We start from the raw sequence: 24,339 nt of genomic DNA, 5'->3' as shown, positions 1-24,339 counted from the left end.
CCATAAACCTGCTTTTCCAGGTGGTAAAACTTCAAAACCCCTGAAAAATCTTCACGCTTGGAGGGTTCAGATCCAGTCTCAGCTCTTCCCCTCCGGTACTGCCTTATCTTTGTCCAGCACAGGTTACGTGCCTCAGTTTACCAGACTTGGTGTCTTGCCATCTCTTTCTCAAAGTGGTTTAGTTCCAGGATTCACATATATAACCTCTGAATAGAGGGAAGTGCGGAGGGAAAGGAAGGAGGAAGCCCCAACTTCTAAGGAAAAAACAACGCAGTTATATTGTCTTTTATGTTTTGTGCAGAAGTCAGATTGCAGTGTTTGGAAGCTTTGTGCAAATCTGTCAGATCCTCAGAGCATGGAGTTCATAGTTCCTCACTGTGCACTGTTTCTTTTACACGTAAATAGAATCTCTTTCCTTCTCCCAATTTACGCTTTAATTGCAACTCTCAAACCAGAATAGCTCCACTACAGCCCAGGAGCAGCAACGTGTTCTTTGTATCAGAGAACAGTAGTGATGATGGACCAGAACAAGAATATAGGAATCCACATTTTTCCAGCACATGGCTCCAGATAAGCTTATTTCATGCTCCTTTAACAATTTGCCTTTGCTCCAGTTGTCTACATTTCTCTGTAGTTTACTTTCACTAAACTTTTTCGCTGTTAAATAGTAAATAAGGACATCCTATATTTTTCCTTTGAACATGGTGCACATCATGAGGCTGCTGAACACATGGGCAGTACAAAGATTTGGCTTGTAAAACACAGGCACCATTTTCTCCTATCATTTACTCCTCTGCCCTCAATTAGGGATGTTCTGGGAAGTTTAGCAAGGAAGGATGTACTAGAATGTCTTGGCTCTCCCCTCCATGTCCTCCCAGAGTCATGATCTTAAAGATCTTTCTATTAACATCTTTTTTAATAACAATATGAAGTCTATAGAGCACGCAGGAATTCTGCAATGGTTTGCATACTGTAACTCTTCAAAAGATGAAGAAAGCATTTAAAAATATTTCACCTTTTCTAACAGATGATTACAGGGACAGTAAATATGCATTTTTCCAGAGAACAGGATTTAAAAAAAACCCAACTTAACATGCTTTCCAAAATTGCAGGTCCCAGCAATAGGTCATGGAAACCCCTAAACGCATCTACTTGTAGCACAAAAGTTGCCGCTTTGAAAATACCGGGAAAATCTGTGCAGTAAGGTGCTTCGATGAGCACAGTAGTTAATGGGGACGTTAGAAGTATCTGCAGCTCCGCGTAATTATTCACATCTCAAAATGGTTCCTGCACTTGCAGGGTTGTACAGACACTGCTGCATCAGCTTGTACTTCTGAAAATTTTCCTCCCAGCCATACCAGCCAAGGACTGAGCATTTTTAAAATGAAAGCCGAGTCGGTTGTGCACAAGATGGCAGAGTGGGAGCCGTGCCAGCATCCCGCCACGCGCTCCTGGGCCTGCTCCAGCCCAGCGCCAGGCTCGGGACGGTGCTGCAAGGAGTCCCAGGCAGCAGAAGGGACAAAGTGGGCAAACACAAAACCCAATAGTTCAGATCTAGTGCAGGCACAGTGCAAATTAATTCAGCTATATAAAAGATCTTCAAGTAATGCAGAAGCCAGCAGCGCTTGTGCCTCATACATTCAGCCAATCCGCCAGATAAACTTAAATTATTTTTTTGCTATTAAGAGAAAATTAGTTTGGGAGTTTGCCAACAATGCTTTATCATCCAAGAGAGGGGGTTTGGGGTTTTTTGGTTTGGTTTTTCTTCCCTCTTCATACTCCTCACTAAGAAATCTTTGCCAGTGTAATTACGGATCAGGCCATTGACAAACAGACCAGCAATTTGGGCACCTATGTATTTGATACAAATACCCACAACACTAAAGGCTGAAAAGGGATTCTTGTACTTGTTTGTAATAAAATACAACAGACATTTCTACTCAACCTATGTTTCTAGAAGAAAGGAGTTTGGGAGCATTTATGCTTTACATTGCAGAACTATTTAATTGGCAGCTAAACTGTAAAAAAGTCTTTATACAAAAATTAAAAAAAAAAATCAACAAAACCAATGAATGTTTTAGGGAATTGCCTGTGTTCAGGTTATGGTTCCAGTCTGACCTTCCTACACACTGTCCATCCCTTCCCCTTATGGGGTCCTGCCTGTACCAGCCATGCGGGGGGTGACCGGGCACAGTGGCAGTGAGGAGGTGGCCACAGGCTGGCTGTGATGGGGATCATCTGCTAGGGTTAGGAGCCCTTCAGTAGGGCTGCTGTAAACCTGCCTGTCGCCTGGATCTACTCACCTGCCCGGGGCACAGCACAACTTCTCCCAAGGGGCTAAAGCCACCTGAAAGTGGCAGTGAAGGGGTTTAAAATGGAGCAGCAAGGGGCAGCCCAGTGTTCCTAGCAGGGAGCCCAGGGAGCATGGGAGCACTCTGCCCTGATCAGCTTGGTGGTGAGAAGTCAAAGCTAGATGCAGTTTTCCTCAACTGCAGACCTGGGTATTTTTTGTCCAAACTGATCATTTACCATTCCTCACCGAGGGAGAGCATGTTTGTCTGCATCAGGGGAGGTTCAGACTGGACATTAGGAAAAATTTTTTGCACAGAAAGAGTGGTCAGAGAGTGGAATAGGCTGCCCAGGGAGGGGGGGAGTCCCCATCCCTGGGGGTGTTTAAGGGCCGTTTGGATGAGATGTTGGGGGATGTGGTGTAGGGGAGAACTTTGTAGAGTAGGGTTGGACTCAATGATCCAAAGGGTCTTTTCCAACCTGAATGATTCTGTGATCCATCATCGTCCTTCCCAGAGCAGTGATGTTCCTGGGGAGGTGCCTGGCAGCACTCTGCAGGAGCTCTCTTACACACCAGTGCCATCCTCTGCAGAGGCTTCCCGAGGCAAACACCAGGCCATCTTATTTATTTTTGGCTCAACACTGTTGGCTGTCGCTATCACTTATACACCCGCAGATCTATTAGTGCTTCTAAACGTAATCAGCCTATTGCATCCTTACCTCCAGTTATTCTGCACTCAGGTCTATTGACATTTGGGGATGAAGAAGATGGTCTTTTTTTGTTCTGGTTGCAAAAGAAGACAGATTTACTGATGCCGACATCAGCAACATAACCAGCAGCTTAAAATGAGCCATTAATATCAGTAGAGCAACTGTGAGGAAGCTCACTCCCCTAGACAAGTCAGATGCACCTCTTTCTCGAGGATTTTATAATCCTTTATAAGGCCTTGAGTCTGCAGTCGGCTCTCCACAGACTGAAAACAGCACTGCCAGGGTCTATCCTAAAGCTGGAGGTTTCCAGGCTATCAAGCCAATGCAGTACCTTTATAACAGAAAGGTAATCCTGTGCCACCATGTAGCACAGCAGTGATGGTGCTACATGCGGCAGGGGTGGTTCTATTCATGGTTCTCCACATCTGTTTGGAAATAAGTTGTGTTGATTTAGTCAGAGAAATGGGGAAGGTGTTTCAGAGAAAACTTTGAAGTGGGACAGGAGGAGAGATTGTCATCACAGGACATTCAACTGCAGCCACTTCTAGGGGCTTTCCCAGGGGGGCCATGCCCTGGACACAGCAGCACCTCACTGATGGGTGATGCTGGATTACACCTGGGCACACACCCATGCAGGTGCCACAAGGAATTCCTTGGTGTTCACACAACGCAAGACCCAAGAGAACAAGCCTGGGTGGTCCAAACCAGCTCAGACATCTAGGCTTGGGTCCAGCAGGACCAACACCAAACCAGAGCCAAGGGGCATGACCAGGGGAGTCCTCATTGCTTTCCCCAGCACAGGTCACCTGTGACCCTCCCGGCTCTTCCAAACCCCAGGAACCAAATTGCAGGGGAGATCTGCACATACCCTCAGAGCTGTGTGTTCAGGGGACCAAGAAGAAGAGCAGGAAGTCTCCAAGAAATGTGCCTCCCCACCCAGAGCACTGGCCCAGAGCCAGCCCCGGGTCACACAGGCAGGCTCACGCTTGCCCAGGCTGTGGGGCTGAGTTGCAGCGCAGGTGGGCACTACTGTGGCTGTGCACAGTGGCCCAAGAAGGGAACAGGACAAGCACAAGCAATGCTTCCTCCAAGTACTCACCCAGACCCTAGCTATTTTGGGGAGGTTCCCACACCCACTGGGGCTTGCTAGCTTGGTGGCCCTCAACAGATCTTGCTTCCAAGTTATTTCTCCAGCCTCCCCTTAAACCCACACAAATTTCTGCAGCATGCTTTGGCACAGAGTCACACAGATGCCTCCCTGATCCTTAATGAACCATTCCCAGCACCCTTCCTCTCCTCCCTTTCTCCCTTAAAAAGCTCCTGCCCAGGCCCTTCTCAGAGAGGTATTAATGTGCAGGTTAACGAGGAGCCTTGTTACCCTCCTGTGACCACACAGCTGCTACCAGGGGAGACATCCATCAGTCTTCTCTGCCACCATTTGCAATTAGAAGAACAGGGAGAAGCAGCCGAGCTGCCTCCTCCCTGAGCCTGCCAGTGGCAGTGGATGTGCCGCAGCCCCCCGTCTCCAAATCCCACAGGCAGCAATGAAATCCCAGCCCTGCCATGAGGACTATGAAGCCATTTTAGCAAGATGTATGGTCTTGCTGGGGATTCCGTCTGTCCCTTCTAGGAGTGTCCATTTCATAGTCTTATTGGGGAAAAAATTAATAAATAACTTTAATGATGGCTCCCAGAGATTCATGCCACTTAAACATCACCTCTCAAAAAAACCCCGCTCATGAAAAGACGTTAATCTTCGCATGAGAGCGTGCCAGTTCAGTTCAGCTACATTAGTCTGCCTTTATACCCCATGGACCTGTTAATCTGAGTCTGAGACAGCTGTGTAATACATTCATTAAACAAAAGACTTAGATACTTCACTGGCAGTGTCTTCATGAATTACAGTACCGCAGCTCCATCCCCCCGATTGACCCTGGAGCCTCCAGCATTACCGCTGCCCACCAGCTCTCCCATACAGCAGCATAGGCACGTCAGTGGGGTTTCTTTCTCTATTAGGTAATCCTAATCAATAGGATTTCAAGTTTAAACTGAACGGTGTTTGAGCCATGCACTGGAGAAAATAATCCAAGAAATGGCAAAACACAAGTTGTATGTTATATACAAGTTATATGGGAGACACAAAGCACTGAATGCCCTGTGTGGTTTGAGCACGGCGTGGTCCTCTGGCAGTGCTGGGAGAAGGAAAACCATGGCTGAAGGTCACACAACTTGTAGATACATGAAATAAATAAAAGTCATTGTGTTGTTGAGTAGTTGCTGCTCCTGGAAAGACTTCGGGCGTTGGCTCTGCCAGAGAAAGAACCCTCACAGAAATCTGTGTCCGCTTCTCACTTGGGACCGCAGAAAATTTTGGTATGGAAAAGCATCCTCCAGGCTGTCCTTCCCCTTGCACCCTCCTGGGCACCAGCATGCAGTGGGCTTTAAATCCCACTGCAGCCGGGCGAGCACCCGGCGGTGACCTTCAGGAAAGTGCTGAGTCCTGGCCGGAGCCGCCCCGGAGCTCCTGGGGCAGTCAAACCTTGGCACCCCCAGGATGGAGCCTCCCACGACAGCTCAGCCTCCATTTCAGCGGCTTTAGCCTTTGACAGGCAATGTGCTATGGGCCTATGGGCTACAAAGGTCTACTGTGTACACCAGATGTACTGCTTCGTGCGCTGCGTGGTTGGAGCTAGTGACTGCGGGGAGGGATGTGGTGTAAGGACTGCTGGAAAACAGCCTGGAACTTGATTTGTATCTCAAATCAAGTCTTGTTTTGGCATCATCTGAACTCTTAAAAAATAAAAATAAAAAAAACACCCAAAGAAGGAAGCAAGACCTCGCGCTTGGCTGCATTATTTGTTTCCTAGCCTTGCTGTGGCATCAGGAGAAGGAGGTTTCTGCATGCACCCAGCCAGCCCGTCGACCACAACCCATGATTGCTCCGAAAGGGTTTGCAAAGTGTTTCCTCACAAATGCATTCGGGCTTCTGAATAAAAGCCCAGATGCTGTTTATGCTGTTCTCTAGCATCTCGGAGCGCTATATTTTTAAAAAATGATTTGAATCAAAGCTCTCATTCTTTAATTAAACTTCATTTAGCTGCCATCTGCCTGGGATCAAAATGGCTTCATATTTTACAACTCTTAATGAGGATTGTTATTGGATTTGTAAACACATAAACAACCCCCCCCCCCCCAAGTCTTTGAAAAGTAATAAATGAGGAACGTGGCTCAAGTGTTAAGATCTGCATCTTCACTCATCTAATTGTAATGGAGCGGATTCCATTCAGCAGATAATCACGTTACACACAAAAACTGGGTATAAAAATACCCTGAAACTGCAGGATTGAGATTAGGGAAGATGTGAGAATTACAGCTGAGGGAAAACAGTAATAAAGCAATATCTGTCATTTTTCCAAATTGGGAAGGGTCAGCGCTTCTGGGTCACGAGCAAATGCAGGCAGCGAGGGCAGAAGTTTCCCACCTCAGCCAGGGAGAATGAAAAGTAGATGTTGTGGCCCTGAAACTCTCTGAAATTACTGTGGGAATTACTGCGCTTCACTTCCCAAAATATATCTATTACCAGAAGCCAGCAGCCTCAAAACCAGGGATACCGGAGGTGCGGGGCAGCCACAGAACTTCACAGCCAAGCAGACGGGACAGGGCAGGAGCTGCCCTTTGGTGACCGGGGCTGGGTCACGTGGAGCTCCAATTAATGGATCAGGAAATCGAGGGAAGAAAACCCGAGCCCCGAGCTTTGGCTCAGCCTGTGCAGTAACGGGCACAGCCAGCCTTCCCCTGCCCCATCTTGGTAACCAGGCTCCGAGCCGGGGCTGCCGGCTGGGGGAGAGGGAAGAGGCAGAGCGGGGAAACAACCCTACGCTGCCTCCTTGCTCGGCTTCCATTCCCCCCCTCCATTTACAGCCTTTACAATTGCATTTGGCTTTCTGAACTAAATCATTAGTCCCCAGTGTAGCTCCTATGCCCTAATTTAACTCCACTGCCTGCGTTCACCCCTGCCTTTCAGCAGCAGTAATTAGGGCCCCGTGCAGGGTGCAGTGCTCCAGACCTACAGCCTGCGAGCAGCCTCCCCCCACCACCGGCGCCTTCGGGGGATGCCCGGACCAGCAGCAGACCTGGGGCAGCCTCAAACGTCTCCGCTCATTACTGAACCACGCTGCTGCCTTCGATGCTACGGCACCAGACCTTTATATTTTAATGGCAAAAAAAAGAAAATTCAAAATATAATGAGTGTGCCCTCTTAGGAGACACCTACTCGGTGGGGTTTGATCTGTGAATAAGTCCCTTTCAGACATTTGGGAAGAGAAAATTGTATTTTTACCTCTGAATCTTGTTTCTTTGTTTCCTAATTGGAGATGCCACAGGTTTGAGCATCAGGCAGATACATGAAAGACTTCAGATTTTGATGCCAACCGCTCAGATGTCAAACTGTATTTCTAATTGGGGTCACTGATACAGATCTTTGCCCTTCTTTTGGCTGCTGCCTTTGTGCCGTCTCCTACATTTGTTTGGGCTTTTATTATCTCATGTGATCATTTGCATCTAACTTTGCACAGCAAATGCAAGTCCAGAGCCAGGAAATAAAATCGCAGCTGCCTTGAAACACTTCTACCCACCATCAAAACGCTCCCATGGCCTGAAAACAAGGACTCGAGCAGACCAAAAACCCATAAAACAAATAAAGCAGCACATTGCATTCAGAAAAGCTGTCACGAGTGACTTGGATCCTGTGTCTGCTACCATCCACCCTCCAGCAGACTATGGCCAGTGCTTTCGGGGCAGGTTTGCTCTGTGAAAGGGCTGTGACCCATCCTGCAGCCTGGAGGGACTCCCGGCAATGGTGACCCCACAGGGATGCTGCATGTTGCTGCTTGGGAGGACACCAAAGCTATGAGCCCCGGGGCATCTTCCTTCACTGGTGGGTCCTACTGGGCTGCATTTACCTACAGACAAGCTGAGAGGTTTCTTCTCGTTGGCTTTTTACGCCACCCGCCACATCTCACCCTTGCATGGCTCTCAGCAGACACAAAGCACGAGTTAAATATGTGCAGTGGTTAGTAACCGGTCAGCGCCGTTAGCTTCTGCTGCCAGACTCCAGGAGTGGAATGGAATTAAATTGCACAGATATCAAATAATATCTCTCAGTTTACTGGGTTGCTTCTTATATGGGGTGAAGCGGCCCAGGGCATGTGGAGGAGCCCAAGGACTCCCCTGGATGCTCTCAGCAACACCACTCGCAGCTTTTGGTCGAGCGTTATGGAACCTGTGGAGCATCAGTGAGATCAGCTTGTACTTACTGTGGGAGCTTTCCCCCCCAGAAAGCACCTTAGAAAATCATAAATAGCAAAGGACTTCACCCAATGAAAATCTTTTCCTGGTTCAGAAGCCGGTTAAATGCACGCAACCAAAATTCCTTCTGTGCCTTCCCAAGTCTGGGGCGGCAGGAGGCCAGACACGAGAGGGCCTGGGGGGCATCTCGCTCCTTGGGGGGCCTGACACCTCCCTCCTGCTTCATCCAAACCCGCTTCTGCTCCAGAGCCAACGGGACTCGTGGGCACAGATCTCTCATGCATGATCATAAGGGCTGATTCCCTCGTCTGTCACTGCTGCAGTTCGGTACCACTCCTCCTATAGCTCTGTACGTAAATTTTTATGCCTTTGATCTAAATTATATGAAGCATTAAAACATGTCAAACCTCTTGGTTTCAAGCACTGGTGACATGAAGGATTTTACTGAGCAACCAAAGCATGACAAGGTCTGCCCAGGGGTGCCATCCTGCACTTACTCTTACCTATGAATGCTATTTATCAATAATATACGTAATAAAATAAGTACTTTTAAGAGCAAGGCAACACTTTTTATTTTTATTTAAAAAGGCCTTGATGGCAGGAATATAGTGTAAAAATCATTGGAAAAACTAAAAGGCATTGATACATATTGGAATATACACTTTTTACATAAATTACATTTATTTATTTATTCTTTCATTTGAGGTTCTTATTCGGTATTGAGGTCTAATAGTTAATAGGTCCTGGGATCTGGACGTTTAGACCACCATAGTCTAACATGTACATGTTCATGGGCCATTGCTGAAAGAGAGGGAGAGAAAAAGAAGGCAAAAGTCTCTGTTAGGACACAACACAAAACCATGCATACATCAAATCTCTGACATGTTCCGACATGGGCTGTTGCTCCCACTTTCCAAATAAGAGAAAACAACCAACCCCAAACCAAAACACCACTGGCAAACCTGACAAAAACAACCTTCTAAGTTTATATTTCTCTTGCACTTTTTTTTAATTATTATTTTTTAAAAGCATTTTGTATCATTCACAACCAAAGCCAAGCCCTAAGGGAGAGCAGTTGGATGCACCTCCCTGTTTTGTTTCCTATTTTTGCAATTTCACTGCACGCTGGAGCTCTGCATCACTCCTGGGACAGAGCTGGAGCTGAAGCAGCATCCCCGGTGCAGCTCAGATCACAGGGAACCGCCGGGTGCTGCCACCAGCACCAGTGTTTTAACCTGGAGGGGCTGAGGGATCTGCTCGAGCCTGTCTCACGTGGGGTTCCCGCTAATGCTGAGCATCCCCCCGAGGGGCGGAGGGCGCCTCACTCTGCTGACCCCTCCAGACAAACCTGTCAGGAAAAGGCAGCCCCACAGCTGTCCCCTCCTTCGCCAAACCTGCTCGTGCCATTTTATGTCACACTTTATAGTGTTTGTCAGGCGGAGGGAGGTGGTGATGGTTCAAGGAGAGCAGCATCCTGAAGCAGAAAGATAGGTAGGCAGTAACCCCCCTAATATTTGGAAGGCTTTACCACAAGTGAGATCTGATTTGTTGATGATGTAGACTCCATATTGGAAGAAGAGGAAGAGGAAGATGAGGAAGAGGAAGATACCGAGTTCCCTTCGGAGATCCTCTTCCGCTTCCGTTTGGGAATGCTGGTGTCTTTCTCTGCAGGGAGAGAGGGAAGGCATGAGGCGTCCAAGCCCTGTGAGTGGTCCCTAAATGCAGGGACCCATCCTGCTGCTCCAACCTTGCCCCCCGCTGAACATCCCCCCGCGGTGATCCGCTGTGCCACTGCTGGTGACATGGGCTTGGCCTCCCTGACCTGATACAGAGCTGCCAGTGTTCCTCAGGCACCAGCAAAGAAAATCCCCCAAATAAATGAACCCCAAACTCCAGCACTTACAGAGCCTGATATCCTACAGACTTGAGTCTGTGGTGGATGCTTTGGGGCTGTGAAGGTGCCAGCTGTGATGACAATATGTCCATATATATATATCTGCATATATGATATACCCGTATATATCTGCATATATGAAGTTTCTCATGCATCTCTTTTTACGTGAGGTTTCAGGCATGCTCTTACATGCCAGATCTCTCCTCTACCTAGCCACCTATTTTCATAAAACTAAAAGGTTCCTAATTATCTCTGGGGCTGCTAATTCTGACACATTTGATTAAAACTGGCTGAGATTTATTGGGGAGGATGGGACAGAGAGAGAAATGCATTCGCAGTGATCACAGAAACCTATTTCCTTAGAAGCAAAACTGCTAAATGATGGCTCAAATTAAGGGCTTTAACCAGCGAATAAATTGCTCACGGTGAGTAAATTGCTAATGGGAAAGGGATAATCATATCCTCCAGAATACACTGAAAGTTTGAGTCTAACAGCCCAGTCTCTCCTCAGCTCACAGAAGTGCAGACATCTAAGAGGATGTTTTGTTCCTGAACAGATGCTGAGCTCGAGGTTTTTTTCTCCAGGTAGGATCTTCTTCCCAACCTTCCCTGGGGATGCAGGAGGTCTGAACGCCCTTCTGTCCCCATCCATTTTGCCCATGTATTCTCTCTGCCATAGGGCAGGGAAAGCCAGTTATTTCTTAGCCCTCTGCTTACCTGTTTGTTTGGCCTCAGTGCAGATTTCAGCAAACGGCCTGTGTGAGAGACAAGGGAGTGAGAGCAGGCGGTTGCTGTCATTTCTCCCTTACATGCCTGTTCGTGCTGGGACACAGCCCAGGACCCCACCCCGAGCTGTCTCCTCCGACACCCCTCTGCATGGGGATGGGACACGGAGCCTCCCCACCGCTCCCCAGAGGGAAGCAACCCGAAATATCTCAGCTGGGTCTCTGAGCTGTCCGGTTATCTGCCCCTGTGCCATGCTCCTTCCCAGCACCATCATCACAAACTCTGCAAAGAAGAGGGGATAAACCACCCCTGCCTACGCTTCGCCGTGCCCAGCCATGGCTGAGCATGTCCCTGTGGCACAGGACAGCAGATGCTGGGGATGGAGTGGGTCCTCCGTGGGTATGCGGTGGTATGACCCAGCTCTAGTGGCCTCGCAGTGACTTACCCCCTCACGGCTGGAGAAGAAAGGGCAACGCTTATCTCCAGCCGTGAGGGGGAGAAGGAAGGGCAACACTTAATGAACAGAAAGTTGCAGAGCTGGGGGAACTTACTGGAGCTGGTTTATAATCACCATCCGGATGCTCTCCCGTGCCTTCAGGATCTTCTCCAGCCGATGGATGTCGTAGGTGTTGGGGTTTCTGAAAGGGATATCATCCGGCAGCCCGGTAACCTCCACGGCGTCAGGACTGTCCCTGATGAGTTTATAGGGCACCATGACAGGCCGGTTCAAGCCCAGAGCCTCTCCTGTAACAGCAGAGCAGAGGACAAAGCACTGGCTTTACCCCACAGGGCTCTGCATCCAACCAACAAAGGACCAAGAGCCCTGGGAGGACTTTGGGAAGTCACAGCTGCTGTGATGCCTGATCTTTGCTGCAGCCACATCACACCCAGCCATTTCACATCTGCCTGCTCAATTTATTGCCTGCTCTGTTAGTCTGCATTTAGGATCCTGCCAGGACTCTCAGGTGAGGGCTGTTTTACAGGACCAGCACTTGCACACCTGCCTCTCCTCTGTGCAGAGCACACCCATCGTCACTCTCGCACCAGCCCACGGCTGGGCCAGCAGCAGCAGTGTGGGGGACAGCCCAGGAGAGGGGGAAAATGGGGTAAATGTGCCTGTCTTCTCTTGCCTCCCGCTGTCAGCAGGTTTGGATGTCACTGGGGTGGAGATCACATCCATCACTCATCATCACACATCGCTCCTGACCATTTTTTGAATCACTTTATCCCTTTAGCCTTCACTATATTCTGTGGCATTGAAATACCACAATTTAATTCCTTGCTGCATTAAAAATCTGTGTGATTTAAACTTGCTGCCCACCCCTCTAGGTACCCCTTTAGTTCCTGTACAGCATGGAGCAGTGAACATCCCTCCCTCCTGCACTGGTCCCAGTTGTAAGAGCCTCCTCTCACCTCAGGTCTCTGCAGCCCGCAGACCTGAAGGTGTGAGCTGCCCCTCAGCCACATTTCTGGCTTTTCTTGCAGGGAGTTTGTCCCTGGAGCCCTTCTGGCACCTTGTGCTTCATAAACAGTTCCAGGACCATGGGAATGCAGGGATCTGCTGTGGGCTCAGCCCTGCCATGGGGCGAGTGCTGCTGAGCTGGGGTGGATGGGGATGCTCAGAGCATGGGCACCAGCCTCCTGGGGAGCTGCACCCGCATGCTGGCACCTCCAACAGGGAAAACCCACCCCCAAAGCAGCAGACAGCTGCGAGCAGCACCCCAAAATAAAAAGGGCTTGTGGGGAGGGCGAGCAGCCTTGACAAGGGAAGACTTGAGAAAGGAGAATGATATTCCTCACTGCTTTGTTATCATTTTGGCTGTTTTCCTTCAGGCAATTATTTTGGGGAGGGAGGCAAGCCACCGCACTGAAGCGGCGGGGTGCCACCGAGCTGCCATGGCCCAGCTGCACAGCCCCGGGGAGTCGCAGGTTGAGAAGCAACTGCTCAGTACTTACTCAAGCTGTACCCAAACGGTGGTGAGGGGACAGCCAAGAGCAGTGACCCTGCTCAGGGCTGTGCACCCTGTGGCTGGCTCTTCCACCCCCCCAGCTAGCTGCTATTCCTGCTGCGCCTTTCCCCAAGGACGGGTGGAAGGAGGGGTTTGCGAGGCAGCACAAGGAGCCTGCAAACTACATTTTCAAATCTCCTTCAATCTCCTGACCTCCTTTTCCACCACAGCTCCAGCACGCTTTTCCCCAGCCGTGCCCCATGTCGGGCTGCAGCTCCAGCCTTGCTCCCAGCCTGGCAGGCAGAGCAGGCAGGGGCTGCCTGCCAGCAGGCTGGCGCAGGGCAGGCACACTCAGCACACACATCGTGGCTCACGCCGGCTCAGAACACGTTAAAAATGCATCAAAGGCTGACAGCAGACTGAACAAATCCTGCTCCTTGGCTGCGTTTTTCCATCCTCCCTCCCCTCGCCAAGGATGAGCTGTCAACAAGAAGGTCATGGTCCCACCTGCCGGGAGCGAGACACTGGAAACATCCCTGGGGACAGGCTGTAACGTGAAGCAGTGGGACGAAACCTGTGCTGCAGCAGGCTGCCGTGCGCTCGGCCTATAAATAGAGGCCTTCAGTCGAATTAATTTTAACTATGGCTGCTGTCAGCAAAAACAAACTCGCTTGGCGATGCGTGCAGATGGGAGACTCACCGTATTTTTCATTGAAAAGCTCTTTCACTTGCTCTCGGAGAATCACCTTTTCTCCGAGCCTGTTGGCATCATCCTCATCTGCAAAGCAAAAAAGGACAGGGAATAACATACCCTGTTTCTTTCTGAGCCCCTGGAAACTCCACCCCACTGTTCACAACACACAACCATGTCCCTCTGCCCCAGCACAGCGTGGGGACACCTCAGAGGTGGCTGCTCTGCGGCTGCACCTCGCGTCACCTTTTAGAACCATGCAAAGTGGCTATAAAATGCTGCCAAATCTGCATTTGCCACGCGCTGCCATGGCTGAGAGCATTTTACATCCACTTTGCGGTGCTGTAAAGGACTGCAAAATATGCAAAGCTACAGAGACTCAGGCCCTCAGTGCCACGAATGCTCCCACAAGTGATATCAAGGAATGAGATAGCGCTTTTATAGCTGGGCTCCTAAGTACAGTATTGTTTTATAATATGCCATATAATCAGCTTGGCTTTACTAGCTTTTTTAATTATCCTCATCGTGCCAAACAGCTTCCCCTCCGTTCTCTCATTTCAAACAACGTGCCTATGTCAGTAGATTTTTTCCCCAACTATTCAGCATCCTCAGGGGGCTCCAGAAAAAACGACTGGGGTCAGTACTGGGCCCCTTTGATGCTTTTTCACCCTGCAGATATGAAGGACCAACTGAATGAACCTTATCTGCCTCTCGCCAGGGTCACCCCCCCAGCCCTGAGCCAGCTGGGGAGTGCAACGCAGGGCCAGCTGGGCAGGGGGGGCCCTCCCAGAGAGCAGGTATCACCACCATGAGCCTCACTGCTCCCAAGGCAGGCATTTTCACCCTGGCTGGCACACCACGGGGTGGAAATCCAGGACGGTTATTTAAAACATCAAAGTGAGTGCTGCAAACTGCAGCATGAGGGACTCGAGCATCCTCTACCCCTGGTCTGCGGCTATTTAATTTGAATTTGAGCAATCGTATGATTTTGATTCTGATTTTGAGCAATCACATGATTATGATTTTGGCTTTAGGCAAACACATGGCTTGCAGTTTTGTTTTAAACACAAGCTGAAAACCTGACACCAGTCCCTGCCTCCCTGCATGGGGCCTCAGAGCCCAGTGCTCGGCACCCCCAGCAGAAATCACATGCCTCAGCCACCCTGCTGCTGAGGGTCCCTGAGCAAGCTAGCACCCTTAAATCTCCACACCCTGCTACTGCAGGGTACAGCCTCAAAAAAGCCTCCCCTTCCCCTGGAAAACAATAGTTTTGTCTGGATATAACTAGGGAAAAAAAAAAGGGAGAAGTTTCTGTGAAGGAACCTTGGGGCCAAGCCCTGCTCAAATCCAGAAATGGCAACAAAGCAGCTTGAAAGGGATGGAGCAAAAAAATATATAAAATAGAAGAAAATCAAATAAATGCTGCCAAGGAGCTCTGATTTCAAGAACCAAGACCTTGCCTTGCAGTGCTGCGCCCAAGGCCATGGCAGGCTGGTGAGGGCAAACCCTGCGGGCTCCCTCTGCAACTTCCTTGTCACTGATGCTCAGTTTCTGGGCTGTATATACACACCCATATGGATGTGTAGATGGTAGCAGACAAAGAAACACCAAAATTAAGTGTTCTCACTCATTTAATTCTCTGGGACTGAAAAACACAGCAGCTCTTTCCTTTCCGCTCATGCCCTGAGCGACCTGAGTGAAGAAACAAGATCCCATGGGGTTTTTTTCCCACCTTGTGGTGGGCAGGACTCCCAAATTCCCATCCAAGGACACAAACAAATGCCATGAAAAACCTGGAACTGAGCATGCATAACAGAGAAGCCAGAGAGGAGGCTCTGGCCAGCGGCGCTGCTTCCTGGGGACCTGCCCCTCCGTCCCCAAGCGGCTCCAGGCAGGAGGGACCTCCATCTACTTGTGACTTTAGACATTCTGGTTTGGGAAATAATTGACTCAAGGAAGCCACCGGCACTCCTGGGATGTGCAGAGTCCTTCCCATAAAGCAGGTTTATGCATGCTGCTTTAGCTCTGTGCTATCAAATTTTTATTTCTTTAATTTAAAGAAAGTAGCCAGTTGATTGACTTTTTTCTTTCCAATCCTCCTTGCCTGAAGTGAGGAGCCCCACTCTCTCCATAGGCACTTACATACAAGTGGTCACATTGTTAAAGCACCATTTTCTCTTTTCCAGTAGGACTTGTCAGAGCTTGACACTTCTTTTAGAAAAGCCAAGTCATATTCAGTAGTTATTAAAAACAGGGTTTAGCTGTCTGCTTTTGAACAGCAGGATTCCAAACAGCACCTATTCTTCTAGTGACTTTAAAAAAACACAACAAAACCAAATCCAAGGTATCCCATGGATAAATAATGGTCCTGTACGGGTTTTCAATGCCACATGCAGAGCCCAGATCTCAGGGGTGAAGCCATGGCACAGCCAGGCAGGGTACCAGGCAGAGCCTGCCTCCTCCCCATGCTGCTGCCAGCATCCTGGGGTGCTGCTCCAGGTGATACACGTCCTCCACCCAGCCACCTTGCTTGGAGTTACAACCTCCTGTTATCCCAACACCTGGCATGAAGCCCAGTTCATCAGGGCAACAGCCACTGCCCAACACATCCCACCAGGCAAGTGGCTCAGGTCCCTTCTTCAGGCAATCCCTGAAAGTGAAAGAAACACCCAGCCAGGGTAGGCTGCTTACAGCGGTCAGGATGTGGCCCTGGATCTTGAGAGGATAAATACACACCTCTTCCCCCTTCCAGCTTTAGTGGGTGCAATTCAATTACACTCCTGTGTAAACCCAGAATAAATCCACTGACTTTACTGAGGCTATTCCACAGTAACTCAGGTTTAAATACAGTTCAAATTAGCTCAACATATGCATGTTTTCAAAGCAGAGCTATAAACTTGCAGGAGCAGGCAATTAACATCTAGACATGCAGCCAGAATCCCAGCTGATGGGACTAAGCCTGGATCTGCCAGAGATATGCTGTGCCCTGCCACAGATACAGGCAGATGGGCTCTTCTTTACTTCTGTAAATTAGTATATATGTTAAATCCCCAGAGCCTACATGACTACACACCAACCCTGGCCCAAAGAATGTGTTAAAGCAAAACAAAAAAACCCCAAACCACATCTGTGCAAGCTCTCCTTGTGAATGGCAAGTGGATTTTTTAACAAATTAATTGCTCAGACACGTGGATGAGCTGAGGATCATGTGGCAGGTTGGTTTGTCTGGCACAGAACCGGCACCAGTGCCCAGGAACTGTAGCAATGGTGCTTAGAAATGCAGAGAGAATTCATAACAATGATAAAATACTGTTAAACACATCCTGCATCATTCAGTTCTTGGTATCACAGGGAAACAGAGCAGAGAGGAAAAAGAAATACCTGAAATTTGGGGGTTTAAGACATTTTCATTCCCATATTAAAACGCAAGTGCATTTCTTGTCTGCTACCATCTACGATGCATCAACTGAGCTACGTACCATTCAAGGCAGCGTAGGCTTTTTCCAATGATGTTATCCGTCTAGGGGCTACAGCGCAAGTTAAAAGAAGACAAAAAAAAAAAAAGAGAGAGAAAGAAAAAGAGAGCCATGAGTGCTGCAGCTTGGTTTCTTGGTCACAAACAAAGCAAAACCCAGGATGACACTGTCCCTAGCAGCTTAAAATTCCTCTGGTCCTGAGGCCCCTTGGCACAGAGATGGTTTCGGTAGCTAAATAACTGCCTGGTGCGCTGGGCGGGCAGGCTGGGCTCTCCACCGCACACCAGGGACCCATTTTGGGATGTGCTTGAGCCTGTGAGCATCCCCTGAGCTACACTGCACTCCTGAGCAGCTCCAGGTCCACACGTGCCAGGGATACGCAGCTGAATTGCAGCATTTATGGCATGTGCCAAAGCAGCAGCAGTTGTGCTGCATGGCTGCACCGGTGCTGGAGGAGAAAAAAATATCTGAGGTTAAAGCAGATGAAAAGCAAACAGGGAAATTGTGTCAGTTCTACAGCAATGGGGGAAAATGGGAAAAAAAGGGATCCCTAAGGAGAGGCTGGTGCTCGCCATTGACTCCAAAGTGACGAGCGATATCAAAAAGAAATGAATTTCCTGGGGAAAAGCAGCAGGGACAGGGCTAGGGACAGGATTTGCATGATGGGCAAAAGGGGGAACGAAGCAGCCGTGGGGAGAGCCAGCGGAGAGGACGGGGGCTGCAGGCTGTGGCACGAGGAAAGCTCTTACTGCCGAATGGCAGCACGCAGGCAGGAGCAAACTGGAGGGGATGAGGGGAGAGAGCAGAGGTGTCCGAATTTGCTGAGCAGAGGTACAAGCAATCTGCAGTAGCTCAAAACATGCATCAAACATTTCAAGCAGGCTCAGGAAAGCAGCCACTGCAGCACACAGAAGACAAGAGCTCTGCTCATGCCTCCAGCCCCACCGTCTGTGCAGGGAGAGTGTTTCAGTTCAGTTCAGTGGCACCAAAGGAACAGAAAAACATGGGGTTTTGCACAGGGCAGCTGCAGGCACCGGCGTTGCGGTGCAGCCTGTGGTGAGCCGGGGTGCTGGGCTGGACCCTGCACTGCCGGTGCTGCAGGCGGACAAATCCTGGCCTGTATGCAGCAGGACCCAGCCAGAAAATAAGTGATGCTGCCTGTCACCTGGTCCCCCAAATTGCTGGGTGACACCCTGCCTGTGTGGGCACCCAGTGGGCACCACCCGCCATGCAAAATGTTTAGGCAAATATGCCATGCAAAGGGGAAGAGATGGGTCATGCCAGCACTGGGAAAGCCAAACTAAAGTCCAAGCCAAGAGGGAATGAGTTCCTGGTGTAGCTCCTGTCAAGGAGGAATGCAGGCAGAAGCATGGGCAGGAGCGCAGGCAGACTGCAGGCAGGCAGGAGTGCGGGCAGGCAGCAAGAAAGAAAAGCATACAACAGCATCTTTCCAATATGACCAGAGACGGTTTAGGCAGGGCAGCGTGGCATTTCATTTGGTTGGCAGCAGCTCAAACGCATTTGCAGCACTTCAGGTGAAGATTTCAAGGTGCTGGTATGAGATCATGCTGATTAAGAAAGATAATTAAAATTTCTTGTCCTGGTAGCCCACATGTGCTGCTCAGCCTTAACGATGGGAGGTATCCCACCAGGCTCACAGCCACTGCTGCGGGGCACGGAGCACATCCCTAAGTGCCAGACCACAGCCAGGACGGAGCAGCACCCATCTCGCCGTGTGATGAGCACCCTGAAAAAGAGGGGGTTTGGGGCTTCTGAAGGACATGGCAGGATATGAGTCTGGGGGGGAGTGAGAGGGAGACAAGAGCAAAGCAAACACGAGGGCTGGGATGAGCCGGGTGATGGTGCTGCCTTCTTGTCAGTGCGAGGATGCCACACACACAGGTGAAAGGGAAAAGGAGACAAAAAAATGGCAAAGAAAAAGTTGACTGGAATTGTGGAGATGCTTAGAAACAGGCTTTGAATCTCCACAGCTATTCACAGTACCTGCTTGAATTTTCACCTTTAGACTAGAAACACTGAACACTAAAAAATAATTCACCCTGGATAACAGGAAGGTGGATCAGAAGGAAAAATAACCTGTCTGCTCCTGCAAGGGTTAAACATCAAGGCTGGGGGGTGAAGGGAGAGGGGCATGGACCTCAATAAGCAACCTGTGATGGAGCAAGATGTGCCCAGCTCCCATCACCTCAGCTCCCATCACCGCTCCATCAAGCGCTTTCCTCTTTTCTTTTTTTCTTACTAGGAGTTTCCAATGCGAGGCACATCTCATCAAAGTCTTGAGGAGGATTGTGCTCTTGTGATTAGAAAAAATATATATAAAAAGGATGCTTGGATGTGTGTTTTTTTTAATTAAAGAACACTGCCTGCCCTACTTTATTAATTGGAGTATGGGAAATAATCTATCAGGGTGGTAGGGAGTTTGGGGAATAGGACAGATGGAGCTGGTGTACATTTTCAATCAAAGCACATAAAAATTAACATACAGAAAGATTTTGTGTGTGTGCTAGATTACTTATGCTTGATTTTTTTTTTTTTTTCCAAAGGCTCAAATTAAGCCTGTTTTGTATCTCTGTGCCTCAGGAAAGAAGAAAGGATAAGTGCCATGTTTATAGCACCGGAGCTTCACCCCTGCTCACTCACTTCTGATTTAATGCTGAAAGACCATTCTGCTTTCAAAAAAGGGGTTTCACAGAGCAGAGACCAGTGGTAGGGAGAAAAGAAACTGGAAATCAAAAGGAAAATCTCAGGACGCCAGGAAGATTGTGCTCCTGGGTTGAAGCCCCACTGGGACCCACGCGGGTTAAGTGCTGGCAGAGGCACCGGTGACCCCAGGGCCATCATCCCACCTTTGAAAGGCTGAAAAACCACACTGCAGAAGGGAGTCGCAGCCAGTGACCTCATTTGGGCAATGGGGAGCACCACTGACTTTCTTTTTCCAAAAAGCAGCCTCAATCCACCCCCTTCCCCAAAACAACCTTCTGCAAACAGCATCCCTGAAGGCACACCCCCCCACTGGGACCCATTAGGGGCGAGATACCATCTCGACAGAGAAATTACAGATTATCTTGAGAAAAAAGAGTGTGTGGCGCTCAGATTATATTGAAGTCCTTTTATCTGTTTCTGTGCACTTAAAAAATGGGTGTCCCCAAAAGAAAGAGATAAGGAGGCCGGTCCTCTGCAGTCCTGCAGTTGTCTGGGATGCTCTTTGCAATGCAGGAAGTGCACAGCTTGTTTAAAGCAAATTAAACCCTGTAATTTAACCTAAAGGCAACTAAAATCAACCCAAAGTGATTTTTCTTTTTTTTTTTTTTTTAAAAATTATGTTAAATTTCCCTTTTTTCTTAGTCTGTGTACTTTTCAAGTAATTTTTGGCCAAAATGATCCACAAAACCTGTCATTTCCCTTATATTTACACAGTCATCTCCTGGACTTTCCAGCTTTTAGATGCCTTTGCAATGTCATCCTGCTTGGGAGTAACTATTGTTTTCATTATAATGCTCCTCTGCGATATAAAAGTAATTTTCACTGATTTTAACACCAAGCATGCACTTCTGCTGCAGCTCTTCATTTTACGTAGCAGGACTTTACTATACAAGATTGAGGTAAAAAGAACACTCTTAAATTTAAATTTTTAATGATCTATGGCTAGTTGGAAATCATTAATTTTGTTAAGACAGATGAAAAGTGATCAAAGCCAAGGCAGTGAATGTACCATTGTGTTGCCACCATCCACTTTGGTGTAGTGGGGTGGAAAAGCAGACAAGAGGTTAATTGCTGTCAATGGGGATTTTTGGGGAGCAAAATACAAACAGCTTTTTTCTTGAGGAGATGTTCTGGTGCTAGTCTGACTACTAGAAAATAATTGTAAATCCTGGAATTGTCTACAAAGATTTAGCAAATATATGAAATAGTGTACAACAAATTGAGATGTCAAATAAGAAAAACCCCTTACCTGCGACTGTTCTTATTTAAAACCCCCAAGGGAGGAGAGGGCGTGAAGCCCTGAGCCTGGCAGGGATGCTGCGACCTCCTCCCAAGCCCACTTGGGTACAACAATACACAGAATAAAATATGTCTTTGGGTTTGTGCTAGCATGGGCCAGCCCATGGTGGGAGCATTCAGCTGGAGAAGGAAAAAAAATGTTGTGCATAGAAAAGAAAATCAATTTCCTCTACATCTCTATTTATCAGGCTGCGTTTTCCAGCCAGCTGGCAGGTTGAAGTATTTGCCTTCTGATGTGCTCCTTTGTTAATGGTGTGATTTGTGTCAGATCAGCGTCTCTTAACGTAATTATACCGATTACAGCGGAGGAACGGGAAGACAAGATGTGGCTGGAGGAGAGGATAGGATACATCCTTGTCTCACTCTGGCATTATAGCCGCGTAATTCCATGGAAAACCAGAGTTACGCAAAACTTGCATTTCACTAAGGGCTCATTTAAGGTGCAGCTGATGCGAGCTGGCACCTTGCTCCTTAGGACCAACAGACAGGATGTCTAAAGCCAAGGTCCATAAAGGGCTCAGGGACCTCTCCATCGTCTTGGCTGGGCCATACACAGGGATGCAGAGGCTCGACACAGGGACCGTGCCCTGGACTGAATTTCTCAGGCAGCTCGCTTTTTGTTAGAGCCCTCCCGGGCGTCTAACACCTTTTTACTGTTCCCAATAAGGGCATATAAATGTTTTCCTCTCTGTCATATTTGTCTTCCCTAAATTGTGCCATCCCCGTGGAGGCTGGCCAAGCAAATGGGAAGCCATCAATAAAGATGACAACGTTTTTTGCACCCATCTGTGTTCTTCCAACAGTTGTAATTACAGACATTTAAAACTGAGACAGGTTTTTAGCCACATTTCTGATGGCAGCTCTCTTTTCTGGGCAGCCTAGAAGCGAGATTCAGAGCTACCACAGTGATGCACAGGGAAGGACGTGGCTCCAGGACAGTGATCTCTGCAGCTGGGTCTGGAGCACACCCCAGACACCCTGTCCTCCCTTCTCCCACGTCTCCCCTGGCGTATCCACATGCACCATGCCCATAAGCCAGAGAGGGCTTTCACTGCCACACTGCTGCAGCCCGATGCAGACCCTGTGGTTCATCACCCCCTTCCCACAACCCTCCCTCGCTACTGAACCCGCCAGCTCATTGCAACACTTATTTATTTTAAGAAAATGCTTAAGAAAACATGTGCTTTCTTAAATACAGAACACAGCTCCCTGCCCTAGATTAGCTCTTGAAAAATACTGTCACTTCAAGGCAACAGCAGCAGTACCGGTGGGTGATGCTGAAGCCAGCTGTCTTGGTCAGGGGAACTTCAGCAAATGCACTAAACAACACAAAACCGTAGTGGGAAGCCCAGGAAAGTGAGGTCAGGGGCAACCTTCCTCTAGCTGCTAAAATAATTGCTTGCCATCCACAGCTTACAGCTCCCTGACCACCACTGAACACTTGGCCAATGCATTGCTTAGGCAAAAAGGCATCATCTCTTACCGGGTTTGGGGATGAGTCCTTGAAAAGGCCTGTGAAAAACAAGGAAAAAAGGAGCTTTAAAATGAAATGCCACTGGGAAGCCAACACACCTGGACTGAGCCCCGGGAGGACTGGGGTTATAGCTTGTCCTTCACACGCTGTGCCACGACTCGCATGGGATCGGCAGCAGCTCAGTGGGGACAGGGTCCTTGCGGTCCCCCCACTAGTAAGAAGACAGGCAGCGTAGCCCAGTGAGAGGGTGACAGAGCCATTCTTGAAACCATTTTTATCCCTGTCTCACCTGACAGTGATACACTGATAAAGTCCTTTTCTCCCCCACTCGTGTCCATCCCCTCTGGCTGCAAAACCCACAGGACCTGCCGTGAACGGCCAGTGCCCAGCGCCTCCCCAAGCACTGTGGGACCCTGAGTGCTGCCTGGCACCAACAATAATCCAAGCAGCGTTTCTCCTATCTCAAGCCTCCTAGAAAATGGGCTGGGATTTCTCTGCCTGTGCATCCATCGCGCCGAGCACCGTTTTCTCCTGCCAGTGCCTCACCACTACCTCCCTGGGCAGCAGACAGGATGAAAAAGCAGGAGTCTCTATTGTATGATCCTCTTTTCTGTCCAAGTGTTAGCTGCTGAGTAATTGCAGTCTTGGGGGCTGGAGGCATTTCCAGTATTTACAGTCCTGCCCCAGTGGGGCTGGCAGAGCTGGGAGTGCATTTAGGTCGGTGCCCTCCTCTCCCCTTCCTGCTCAACAGGGTGGCTGACACCTCTTGCCACATACCTTGTCACGGTGAACTTGATTTTATCGGCGACGGCCAATATCCTCTCCAGGTTCTGTGAGCCAAAGGTACACGGCTTCCTGAAAGGGATCCCAGGGGGCAGCCCCTCTATAATCACCGACCCCGGATTGCTCTTGATCCGTTTGTATGGCACTTGCACGGGGTATTTAATCCCCAAGGCCTCACCTGGGAGAGAAGCGAGCAGTAAGCGAGCAGTAAGCACACAGGATGCCAGGGATGCCATTTCTACTGTGGCTCTGGCTCCATCCCCAGCCCTGCCAAAGCACAGTGTGGCATGAGCAGGCTGCTCGAGGCACCACATCAAGCGTTAGGTCGAGGACCAACATTTTCAGGCTGTCTCAACAATGGGAGTGAAGTGGTCCCGAGGCAGCCATGTGCACGCAGCAGAGCTGGTGGGGCCGAGGAGAGGCACCGTCCTGTACGATGATGCAGTGCAGTGGGAAGGATGGAAAGCCACTGCTCTTTGCTTTGGGACATTATGTGGAGACAACTCCATAGGCATGTTCCCTCTCTGAGGTCTGGCTGCAAGACTGAGGCTCCACATTTCTGTGCAAGTAATTGCTCTTGCGGATACCTGGGAACCTGCACAAGTCTTACCCCTGGCTAGGAAATGAAGATAAAAGCATTTCCCTGTCTTGTTTCATAAAGAACAGATGCTGGGGCAGGCAGGTCATGGAGTGCCCTGCAGAGCCTGGGTAGGTGCCCTGGGGATAGGGGCAGCATCTACTCATCCCCCAGTGCTCCTGTGAGTGCTCGCTACGTCCCCTCCTTAGTCCCTTCCCAACCTCCCACCACCTCCTGCACTCCCACAGCTCCACAATTCTCTGCTAATGAATTTACCATCGTTATTCACAGAGCTGGGGTTAAAAGAAAAAAAAACAACCATGAAAACATGGCCGGGAAAGGCAGGCAGCTGGAAGGGCAGGCAGCAGGAAGGAAGGGCTGTGGCACACTCCCCATCATGGGCTCCCCTGTCCTGTGTGGGAGCTGCTGAGGCAGCAAG

General features: G+C 49.2%; 1 protein-coding gene across 5 annotated transcripts in view; it reads right to left on the bottom strand.

Moving 5' to 3' along the window:
• Positions 1-8,905: 8,905 nt before the first annotated feature.
• Positions 8,906-24,339, bottom strand: part of GTF2IRD1 (GTF2I repeat domain containing 1) — a 67,439-nt gene continuing 52,005 nt past the window's right edge. For 3 of the 5 annotated variants that reach the window (XM_074922527.1, XM_074922528.1, XM_074922531.1), the window contains 8 exons: positions 23,318-23,501; positions 22,550-22,578; positions 17,047-17,094; positions 13,577-13,654; positions 11,479-11,671; positions 10,919-10,956; positions 9,836-9,972; positions 8,906-9,108 (listed from right to left, as the gene is read on the bottom strand). In XM_074922527.1, the coding sequence (XP_074778628.1) occupies positions 9,034-9,108; positions 9,836-9,972; positions 10,919-10,956; positions 11,479-11,671; positions 13,577-13,654; positions 17,047-17,094; positions 22,550-22,578; positions 23,318-23,501 (782 nt within the window). In that variant the 3' untranslated portion in view covers positions 8,906-9,033. The remainder of the gene's footprint in view (positions 9,109-9,835; positions 9,973-10,918; positions 10,957-11,478; positions 11,672-13,576; positions 13,655-17,046; positions 17,095-22,549; positions 22,579-23,317; positions 23,502-24,339) is intronic. The other 2 variants (XM_074922530.1, XM_074922529.1) reach the window with 2 other exon arrangements.

The sequence above is a fragment of the Athene noctua genome, chromosome 19 (assembly GCF_965140245.1).
Source record: "Athene noctua chromosome 19, bAthNoc1.hap1.1, whole genome shotgun sequence".
NCBI lineage: Eukaryota > Metazoa > Chordata > Aves > Strigiformes > Strigidae > Athene > Athene noctua.
This window is presented reverse-complemented; position numbering and strand designations above follow the sequence as displayed.